Source organism: Piliocolobus tephrosceles, chromosome 15, assembly GCF_002776525.5.
Source record: "Piliocolobus tephrosceles isolate RC106 chromosome 15, ASM277652v3, whole genome shotgun sequence".
Lineage (NCBI taxonomy): Eukaryota > Metazoa > Chordata > Mammalia > Primates > Cercopithecidae > Piliocolobus > Piliocolobus tephrosceles.
Genome location: NC_045448.1, coordinates 69,127,254 through 69,139,676, shown reverse-complemented (window position 1 = coordinate 69,139,676; position 12,423 = coordinate 69,127,254). Strand labels below are relative to the sequence as shown.

General features: G+C 34.2%; 1 protein-coding gene across 1 annotated transcript in view; it reads right to left on the bottom strand.

Annotated features, from left to right (window-relative positions):
• The window catches only part of APLF (aprataxin and PNKP like factor), a 105,962-nt gene that overhangs the window by 60,025 nt on the left and 33,514 nt on the right, over positions 1-12,423 (bottom strand). The window contains 1 exon segment of the mRNA XM_023224018.2: positions 8,880-9,052. Coding sequence (XP_023079786.2) covers positions 8,880-9,052 — 173 coding nt within the window.

Sequence of the window (12,423 nt, the reverse complement as noted above, 5' to 3'; positions counted from 1 at the left end):
TTATTTAATATTTGTCTAGATGGTCCACAAAAATTAAGATCACCACTCAGCCTCTAGAGAGAAAATGTAAACTGCAAGGGCATCAGTTAAACTAGTTAGACGCTTGGAGAAAAAATAAACAAAATTCTGAGTTTAAGTTGACACATAACTGCTACCGAAGTTCAGGGAAGTATTAAAGAGCTACTTATGAAATATCCCCAAACTTGTAGTATGGCTGCAAGCTAAATGTTCTGGAACAGGAACATCCATGGTCACATGTGGGACATGCCAGCAGAACCAATTACCTCATACTCCTGCAATATGCAGTAAGATCATCCAAAGTTGTTGCGTTATTATTACTTATGTATGCATAGACATGATCCAACAAATTTGTCTTCTTGAAAATTTGAAACTACAGATGAAATACTACTCAGAAATAACAAGGAGTGAACTACTGATGTGTGCAAGAATATAGATGAATCCCAAAGGCATTTTGCTAAGTGAAAGAAGTCAGACACAAAAGGCATATTGTATTACTCCAATTATATGACATCCTGAAAGGTAAAGCTACAGGGACAGAAATCATATTAAAGGTTGCCAGGGATTAGGGGTGGAGTGAAGGGACAGACTACCAAGAGCCATGAGAGAACATCTGGGGAAATGGAAATGTTCTATATCTCACTCTAGTAGTATTTTAAATGACTATATTGTCATTTTTAGTGCACTGAATTGCACATTTAAAAGGGATGAATTCTACTGTGTGTAAATTGTCCTCATTAAATGTGAATTTTTAAAAACTAAAGACATAAGATTTTAGAAGTGTGTCTAGCTGAGAAGAGTCTAATTAACCACTTGTTTTATTTATTCATTTTAGTATTTCTTGCACAGGGAATAATCTCCTTCAAAGGCAGCCTTCAATTTCAATGGCAAGAATCAGCCAAAAGAGCAAATTTACTTAGAGTAAATTACTATGCAGCATCACATTTTTTGTTCATTCAGTCAATATTTTTAAAACTTCTATGTGTCAGACACTGTGCCAGGTGCTGGAAACATATCTTGGAAATGTCTGATTGTCCTATTTATGAAAGTTCACTCCACTACAATACCCAGACCCATTTTACTCATAGGTTACAGATGTACTTCCAAATTATAATTTTTTTCAAGTTTTCTTAATATTTAACATGAAAAACATTAATAAACATTCAAGAGTAGTGATGATTTTTCACAATTTATAGTATTAGGAATTAAGTAACATCGTCAATTCCATTTCTAGTTTATTTTCTATTCTGGCATAAGTCTGAGATGAATTCATACACACTCTATAGTCCATATGTAACTTGTATTAATAGTTACCCACAATAAATGCAATAACAAAAAAATCTCAGAACAAAATTCTATTTAACATTTCATTCAAAAAAGCACAGGCACAAATTATTCTATTACACATTTATTTAAATATCGAACACTGTCACTGTGATATATATTTTTATTTTATCTTCAAATACTTGTATGAGTAATCAACTATCACAGGATTTATAAAGAATCATTACAGAATGTTTTAAATAAAAAATTAAAACTTGGAAAGTTAAATGTAGTCTAATAAAGGTAATTGAGTTATCCTTTTTTATAATCACTTTATTGAAAAATAATCCATATAGCCATAAGATTCATCCTGTTAAAGTGTACTATCCAGTGGTTATTAGTATGTTAACAGAGTTGTGCAACCATCACCAATATCTAATTTTAAAACATATTCATCCCTCAAAAAGAAATTCCACATGCATTAGCAGTCTCTTCCCATTGCCTCTTCCTCCTGCTCCTGGCAACCATTAATCTACTTTCTGTCTCTATAGATTCACACTTTCTAGATATTTCATATAAATGAAATACAGTATGTGGTCTTTCATGTCTAGCTTTTTCACTTAGCATAATGTTTCAAGATTCATCTGTGTTGTAGCATATGTAAATATTTCATTCCTCTTTATGGTCAAATAATATTCTACTGTATGACTACACAATACTTGTTTATCTCAACAGTTGCTGGACAGCTGAGTTATTTCCACTTTTTGGGTATTATGAATAATGCTGCTGTGAACATCGATGAACAAGTTTTTATGTGGACATAGGTTTCCAGTTCTTTTGGGTATATACATAGGAGTGGAAATGCTGAGCCACATAGTAATTCCATGTTTAAACTTCTGAGGAACTGCCAGAATATGTTCCAAAAAGGCTATACCATTTTATAATCCCACCACAATGTATAATAGTTCAGTTTCTTCACAACCTCACCAACACTTGTTATTACATTTTTGATTATAGCTTTCCTAGTAGATGTGAAGTGGTATCTCATTGCGGTTTTAATTTGCATTTCCCTGTGACTAATGATGTTGAACATTTTTTCATGTTCTATTGACCATTTGTATACCTTCTTTGGAAAAATGTCTATTCAAATCAGTTATGCATTTTAAAATTGGGTTGTTTGGCTTTGCATTGTTGAGAATTCTTTAGATATTCTGAATGTAAGTCTGTTATATGTGATTTACAAACATTTTCTCTCATTCTGTGGTTGTGTTTTCACTTTCTTAACTGGGTCCTCAGAAGCACAGAACTTTTAAGTGTAATGAAGTCCAATTTATCTACTTTTTCTTTGTTTGCTTGTGTTTCTGGTGTTATAACCATTACCTAATGCAAGGTCACAAAGATTTATACCTGTTTTTTCCTAAGAGTTTTATAGTTTTAGTACTTATATTTAGGCCTCTGATCCATTTTAAGTTAATTTTTATACAGTGTGCAGTGAGAGTCTAACTTCATTCTTTTGCATGTGGATATCCAGTTGTCCCAGCATCATTTGTTGAAAAGATTATTATTTCCCCCATTTAATTGTCTTGACACCTTTGTCAAAAACCAACTGGCCCTAAATGTGGGGATATAATTCTGGACCCTCAATTCTATTTCCTTGATTTATACGTCTTTCTTTACACCAGGACTGTCCTGATTACTGTAGATTCATATTAGGTTTTGAAATCAAGAAGTGTGAACCCTCCAACTCTTTTCTTCTTTTCTAAGATTGTTTTGGCAATTAAGTTACTCTTAAGTCTTTCAAATATATTCCAAATTTTGTTTAAATATGTTATGCATTTTCATATCTTTAATATAAAATATGCTACTATTACAAATGAGCTGGATCTAAAAATACATTTTAAATAATCATAAATGAATTCAAAACTTGCATATTATCATACTATCATGACATTTTCATTAACATTTTGTTGTTTCTTCAATATCAGTGATTAAAATTAGTATTTATATGGAATCTACGTACTTAGATTTTCAACAATTTGAAAAAAAAGCTAATTAAGTATAGCAAAGGATTTACTTTACTTTCCTCATAAGTGTCTTAAAATAAATAATCTCCCTAGAGTGAAAAGGTCATACTTCCTCATCAGCAATGAAATTCAGCTGTGAAAACAAAATGTTATACTTATCACATTATCACTCAGTTTAATATCCTCAGATATTTCATTAATGCATTCAAAAAACCAACACTTACTAAGCACCCACTATTGGGGAGGAAGAATTAATATTAGTGCTTCTAAGTGAAATGTGCTATAATTTAATTTACTAAAATATAAAACCAACTTTTTTTTTCTTATTTGGTTTTCTCTTTGACTTCTCAAAAAAGCATGGGTTTTGGTACTCCTGGCAGAATAATTTCACAGATACATATGTAGAGAAAAGAGTGAAAAATGAACAAACTAGAACTGACATGTATAGACCTAAATGTTCCTTCAAAATAGGTAATGAGTAGGACTAATTATACAGAATCTAAATACCATATAAAAAACATTGTTTTTTTTTTTTTTTTTTTGAGACGGAATCTCGGTCTGTCGCCCGGGCTGGAGTGCAATGGCTGGATCTCAGCTCACTGCAAGCTCCGCCTCCCGGGTTTACGCCATTCTCCTGCCTCAGCCTCCCGAGTAGCTGGGACTACAGGCGTCAGCCACCTGGCCTGGCTAGTTTTTTGTATTTTTTAGTAGAGACGGGGTTTCACCGTCTTAGCCAGGATGGTCTCAATCTCCTGACCTCGTGATCCACCCGTCTCGGCCTCCCAAAGTGCTGGGATTACAGGCTTGAGCCACCGAAAAAACATTTTAATGTGAGTAAAAGGAAAAACTAAAGAAATGACGAGCTTTTCTACGGTTGGTTTATGGTTCAGATCCCTCTCTTAAATTCACACTGGTTGGAAGAAAAGAATTACAGCAAAGGGGTCCTAACAACTTCTACAAAGCATATAAACTTTTTTTCTATTCTTTTTTAATGTCTTAAATATTTCAACATGCAAAAATACAGAGAATATATGTAGTCTATCTACATATCTACGAATATAAATACTTGTGTATCCACCACCCCAATAGAAACATTTTCTCATATTTGCTCCAGATTAATTACAAATACAATTCAAGCCCTCTCCATGCCAGCTTCAATCTTGCTCCTTTCCCTCCCATTCCTTCTCCAACAGTAAACATTAACCTGAATTTGATGCTTGTTATTCCCATGCATGTCTTTATACTTTCATTATTTGTATGTATGCATCCATTATTTTATAGAAATTACGTATGTTTTATATGTTCATAACCTTTTTGGTTTTTTTACCTCAATATTATGGTGGGGAGATTTATCCATATTTTAACCTGAGCGCTCTCTTAGTTCATTCTCTTTCATATAATTATAGGACTATACCAAATTCATTTAGCCTTTCTGCAGGTGTTTTCACAATTCAAATGAGTGCTATAGTAAACATTCTCATACAGCAAGGTGTAGTTGGTAAGAGCATCAACTCTGGAAACAGTTGGCTTGAGTTTGGATCCCACCTCTGCCATGTATTAAGCTGTGACCTTGGGCAAGTCTTAATCCTTCTGTGTCCCAATTTCTTCATCTGTCATATAGGGATATTAACAATACCTAGTCCTCATAGACATTATTATGGAGAATAAAAAGTTCACACATGTAAAGCTTGTACAACAGTAAGCAGTGTTTTTATGTGGTCGACCCTGCAAAACAGAGCTAGTTCAAAAAACGGGAAAATCCCAATGATATCAAGAAACGTCTAAAAGTGTATTTCAATGCTTCCTATCTAATACATATCTAATACCACTTCCCCTTGCCAGCAGACAGTGGACTCTCCTTCTCTGGAAATCAGGCAGCTGCCTCCCCTGGGCAGACATCTCTCATGATAATACTCAAATTCAAGATCTGCCCCCACCTTCCCTCATGGCTTCTAGTCTAATAACCAGGGTTACCTCATCATTACCTGACTACAGAAGTACTGTCCTTGCTTCGACAGGAAACTAAATACTCATTAAGAAGCTACAGGACCTAGCTACTGGCAGAAACCACAAGAATGTGCCTTTAATGGTGTGATACAGTAAGAAGTGCATATCTTGGTCTTCATTTCTGGTTCCTGGCTAGAGCTCCGAAACAAATGAAAGGAGTATCTTTTGTACCTGAATGTATGTTAATGAGGTGACTTTTGGAAAGCCTCTAAAGATGAAGGGCTAGTTGTTAGGAAAACCAATCATGATTAGAGGATAGGAACTCCCAGCCTCACCACCAGGGAGGGAAGAGGGGCTAGAGATTGACTTAATCACATTGGCCAATGATTTACTCAATCATGCCTTTGTAATGAAGCCTCCATAAAAACCCAAAAAGACAAAGTGTGTCCATGTGCTGGGACAGTGGTGCACCCCAACACTCCACTAGAACAGAAGCTCCTGTGCTGGGGACCCTTCCAGACCTCACCCTATGTATCTCTTCACCTGGCTGTTAATTCAGATCCTGTAATATAGCACTTGTAATAAATCAGTAATCTAGTAAGTAAACTGTTCCTGAGTTCTGTGAGCCCTTCTAGCAAATGACAGAACCCAAGGTTTAAATAGCCTGAGAAAAGCACAGTGCTGTGAAAGTGGGTTTATTTTCAGTTTCATCAATACGAAAAAATACAAAATTCACTAATCCCATAACCTGATATATTTAAAGTGTGACACTGGCCTTAAAGACACTGGTCTTTCACGCTAAGGGAATAAGCTAATTTGAATCAATATAAATGAAATTTAAATAGACATATAATAGTTTAAATAAGTTATCAGGCAATGACCATACTGTGTTTCATAAGGATGCACACTTTCCTAATTTTTGAAAAAATTATGTAATTCTATTATGAAAGTTTATTGTAACAAAAAAATCACTGCTTTACATGTCTCATTTCAACAGCTAGTTTAAAATAGCATGCCTCATACATGTATGATAAGAGAAAAAGACATGTATTTTAATGTAGTAATCAATGGTTAATGAATTTCATTTAACTAAAAAGCAACTTCCTGACATTTTTTTCCACTTACATTTAAGCATTTTTAAGATATAATTTATATATGAAATGCACATATCTGGGCCGGGCGCGGTGGCTCAAGCCTGTAATCCCAGCACTTTGGGAGGCCGAGACGGGCGGATCACGAGGTCAGGAGATCGAGACCATCCTGGCTAACACGGTGAAACTCCATTTCTACTAAAAAATACAAAAAACTAGCTGGGCGAGGTGGCGGGCGCCTATAGTCCCAGCTACTCCGGAGGCTGAGGCAGGAGAATGGCGTGAACCCGGGAGGCAGAGCTTGCAGTGAGCTGAGATCCGGCCACTGCACCCCAGCCCGGGTGACAGAGCAAGACTCCGTCTCAAAAAAAAAAAAAAAAAAAAAAAAATTGAAATGCACATATCTGAAGTGTGAAATTTGATTAGTTTTGACAAATGCATACACCCACATAATCTGCACCCTTAACAAGACACAGAGTATGTCCATATTTGTTTAAAAGCTGAAACAAAGCCAAACAAAAAGTTCCTTTGTAGCTTCTTACTAGTCAATCCCCTTGGAAACAACCATTGATTAAATTTCTATTTAACAGATTAATTTACTTATTACAGAATTTAATATAAATGTAATCATATAATAGACACCGTTTTGTGACTTGCTTTTCTTTTTGGTAGATTCCTCAGGATTTTCTAAACACACAACCATGTCATCTGCAAATAAACACAGTTTTACTTCTTCTTTTCAAATCTGATATATTTTATCTTTGTTGTATTCCCAATCTTAGGGGGAGAACTTTCAACATTTCACTAATAGGTTTTTTGTAGGAAAAAAGTTTCCTTCTTTTCCTTGTTTTCTCAAAAATTTTAAAAATCATGAACAGGTGTTGAATTTTGTCAAAATTATTTTTGAGCATCTATTAAAATGATAGTTCTTTAGTCTGTTATGGTGAACTGCTTTGATTTTTATATGATAAACTAACCTTGTATCCCTTGGACAAGCCCCACTTGGTAATAGAGTATTATCCTTTTTACATATTGCTGGATTTGATTTGTAAATACTTTATTATGAGGAATATTGGTCCATAGTTTTGAGGGTTTTTTGTAAAATCTTATCTGATTTTAGTGTCTAAATTATAGAAGCTTCCTAAAATGAGCTGGGAAGTATATCCTCTTCTATTTTTTGAGAAAAAAGAATAATATTGGCATTATTTCTTCCTTGTAAGTTTAACAGAATTCATCAGTGAAGATCCTTACAGGAAATACTTAAATTATGAATTCAATTTTTTAAATAAATATAGAATTCATCAGATGTCTATTTTTCCTGAATTCATTTTGTTTTTTAAGAAATGTACCCATTCATTTCAACTGCCAAATTCATTGGCATAAAGTTTTACATAATATTTCCTCATTATTCTTCTAAGGTCTATAGTATCAGTAATGATATCCCCTCTTCTACTGTTGATATTGATAATTTATGTTTTCTCACTTTTTTCTTGGGAAGCTTTACTACAGTTTCATCAATTTTATTAATCTTTTCACCAAACCAGCCCATAGCTTTACTGATTTTCTTTTTGTTCATTTTTCATTTCACTGACTTCTACTTCTTACTTTTTTTCTATTTTTCTTTGAGATTAATTTGCTTTTTGTCTATCCTCCCAAAGTAGAAGCACAGATCACTGGTTTTATAGATTTCTTCTCTTCTAATACAGGCATTCGACTATAAACGTCCCCCTAAGGGTCAATTTAGCTGCATCTCACAAATTTTTATGCTGTTTTCAATATCACTCTGTTCAAAATGTTTTCCAATTTCCCTATGACTTCTCTTTGATCCAAGGGTAATTTAGAAATGTGTTATTTAATTTCAAAATATTTGTATATTTGTGTAGCTATTATTAATGGTTTCTGAATTAATACCATTGCTATCAGAGAACATACTCCGTATAATTCTGTCCATCTACTTCTATAAGTCTAGTTTATGCATTCTATAATTTAAAAGCTGAAATGAAGCCAAGTGATCTCGTAATGAAACTAAAAAACCTAGTGTATGAATTTTAACTGTAAGCCAGACATCAGTATACTTATTCTAATACATTTCCTCAGTTTCTCTGTTCTATATTTTCTGCTATTTTTATAAGAAAGAGGAGTTAGACAAGTGTAAGTCGGAAGTTAATACCTTAATAAAATTCAAAAAGGTAAAAAAATGAGGAAAAGGTAGTCAATTTCAAATTAACTTATTGAATACTGTCAGATGGAAAATACATTCTGAATACGACGGTAAAAGATACCACCTATGGGAGCAACTGCTATCAAGGCATAGTAAGTTTCCAAAGTCAAATGTTTTCCAGAAATAGATACACATGTGCGTGTGCACAAAACACACATACATGCATGTGCATGCACACACACACGTGTACACATACATTACACACCTACTCTATCTCCAGTTTAACGGTTTCTACTGGTTCCTACCGAAGGATTTGTGATGGCTGAGGAATTAGATTAAAAATAACATTCTTACTCTCATTTCATCAAGACTTACCTTAAGGTACATTCCATTTCCACTTCAGAGGGTATGGAGAGAACGCGGAAAATGTATTTGTCAACTAACAAAGAAAAACTCTCTCCAGGATTCAAATAGCACCATAGATTTGTCTTCAATGGTAAGAGCTGACTCTTCTCTGAAGACTGATAAAAACACGGATTTGTGTGTATCTAACAAATTTAAAAAGAATATAATTAAATGTTAAAAAGAATATAATACAATAATGTTGTAACTCAAAATTATGACAAAAATACAATTAAATTAAATATGAATTCACAACTTTGGTATCAAAACAATTTAAGCATAAACTTAGACTTAAAAGTTTAATAAATCTAACTCTTATGAGTACCATAATTTTATATAAAAGAGAAAAGAAGCTATGGTATACCTCCCATTTCTCCAGGAATCAAAGAAAAAAAGCAAAGTTATCAACTAACTGGTTAAAAGAGCCTTCTATTTTGCTTAATAGAGACAACTGGACATCACAAGAAGAAACATGAAAAATAATTCTTAGTATGGAAAAACTGAGTCTCCCAATTTCCATATCCAAAATGTACTAATCTCCTGACAATGGCTAGTTTTCTTACCATTTATTTTCTCCTACTAATTTCTTACTACAATTAAAAAATAAGAAACTACAATGCTATGGTTTGAATGTGTCCCCCAAAGTCCATTTGTTGGAAACTCCAACCCTAAGGCAACAGCGCTGACAAGTAGGACCTTTAACATGTAGGTCATAAGGGAAATGTCCTCACGAATGGATGGATTAATGACATTATCACAAGAGTGGATTCATTATCTCGGGAGCAAGTTTGCTATCTCAAGAGCGGGTCTGTCATAAATGCAAGTTTGGTCCTCTCTTGCTTACTGTCTCATGCATCCTCTCTCTCCATGTAATGCCTTCCACCACATTATGATGCAGCAAAAAGGCTCTCACCAGATGTGGCCCCGGCATTTTAGACTTTGCAGGTTCCAGAACGGTGAGCCAAATAAATGTCTGTTCATTATAAATTACCCAGCCTCGGGTATTCTGTTATTGCAGCACAAAATGAACTAAGACATATGGGAAGGAAGATTCTAATCAAATCTCTCAAACAAACAACATGGCTTTCTTTCTACCTCCTGAAAGAGGAATCATCTTATTTGTTTAAATGAAATTCCCACTATGAAGATCATCCACATTCAAATCAAAGTAGTAAAGAGATCTCAAAGTTAGAACTATTGCAATATCCACTATTTTAAATTATGTTTGCCACTATTTCCATGTTAGCAAAGATAACAAGAGTTGCTTCAAAAAACAAAAAAGACCTATTACGAGGTGCCTTAAAAATTCTAACCAGATTCAAGCTAAAATTGGCCATTTCCATGAGTCAAATAGTCTTTTTGTCATCAATATCACTGGGTTTTTATAATAAATAAGCTTTAGGATATGACAAGGTAATCTACATAGTGCAGATCTTTGTGTTGTTGTTTTTTTTTTTTTTTAAAGCACAATCTTATATAGAGCACCTATCTCTATTACCCTTCCTTCTATCTATTTCATCAGTTTAAATGAGACTTTTTCTGCAGATATCACAGCAAAGTAATTACCACCCTGGGAATGGACATATGCTGAGCAATAATAACAACAAAAAAGACACATCTTTGAAGCTAGAATGAATATAATCCACCTGGTTCTGACCATTCAATTTCATGAGAATCTGGCCATACATCATATTTCTATCCTTTAAATCTGTGTTACAAGAAAGCAGTAAAATAAAACTTGGAGATAAAGAGCAGAGGTAGAAATTTAAAACAGAGATGATACAAATTTGGTTGGCCATTATTTTATTAGTCAAACTATACACAAGATTGCATAAGAATGGAGATGCAGTGTGATTTATGCAATATTGTATTCCTAAAAAGAGTAGTGAATGTTTGATATTTAAATTCAAGTTATAATTTTAACAATGTTTAGAAATCTTTCACCATGCTAACAGCCACTCCTAATTTCTCTCTCTCAAAGCTGTCCTCTGGCTCTTAGCAGGTTGAGCTTTTGAGTGCAACAAGCACACAACAAATCCACAGGCTCTGAGCTTGTGTCCACTGCTGAACTTGGGAATCGTGCCCTGTATTCCTCATCCTTTTGGGCAAAGGCTCCCTTTCCTTGAGTATGTCATGGTCATCAGAGTCAGGAATGTTGAACTAACAGGAGAAGCAAGAGTCAGAACAGGAATCCACATAGCTTTGGTCTGAACTCTGAATATTCTTTAAGTGAGGCTTGCTTCTGATTATAGGCTAAGGCCTATAATGCTCATGTTATAGGCATTTATAGGCTAAGGCCTTTAATGCTCATGTTTTTACTCATGAGCATTAAAAAAATTCAGATGAGTCTCTAAACAACGTTAAATACTGACATAGTCCCAAACTTACAAAGGCTAGGATGTTAAATACAAAGGCATAAAACTGTAAGAGTGGAAAAGGTAAAATGCTTAAGGAAACTACATTTCTTTACAAACGTATCACAAACCCAAAGATAATGCAATATTCTGTTTGAGTATATTTTCCTCAGTGGAAAGCACTTAATATTTAAATTATAGTTGGTTAAACATTGGTAGTCAGCAAATCCAGCCACAAAGAAAGTGAACCCATAAGTATGGTCCATGATCATCTTTTCCTTTTCCTAAAACTGTTCATACAGGAGATTCCAAAATGAAGAGTAAAAATGACATTAAAGTCTAATGTTTGATCCTCTAATGTAAACCTAAATTTGTATTACTCACTGAATAAGTTAAAAAATCAATGTCAAACTACATATGCTCCAACTAAAATGCTACACGTACATGAAGTCCAAAAGGTAGTTTTTAAAAAGTTACAAAGTATACAAAAATCTAACAATATTAATAAACAAAAAGGAAGATTACACACCAAAAAATTAGGAATGAAAACAATGACATAATTATATAAAACATAAAAGTTTTGAAAAATAACAGAATACTGTAAATACTTTACAGCAATACATTTGTAAATATGGCCAAAATAGACAATCACCTAATAACACCAAATAGATTTTTTTAAAGTATGTTTACGTGTATGTATGTGCAGCCTGTTTGAAAGTATTTATTTATACCCAGGCTGGAGCGCGGTGGCATGATCTCTACTCACTGCAACCTCTGCCTCCAGGTTCAAGCAATTCTTGTGCCACAGCCCCCTGAGCAGCTGGGACTACAGGCGCCCGCCACCACAACTGGCTAATTTTTGTATATTTAGTAGAGCTGGGGTTTCACCACCTTGGCCAGGCTGGTCTCAAACTCCTGGCCTAAAGTGATCTACCTGCCTTGGCCTCCCAAAGTGCTGGGAATACAAGCATGAGCCTCTGCACCTGGCTTGAGAGTATTTAATTATTATAGAAAGGCGATTGAATTGGACTTGTAATATTTCAAAAGTGCAATCAATAATTAAAAATCTTTTCAATCCCTGCCAAAACCCCTTTTTCTGAATATTCAAACTTTTCTTCATATCACAAAAGTGTTAAGGATCCCCAACTGCTTTATGAGACAAG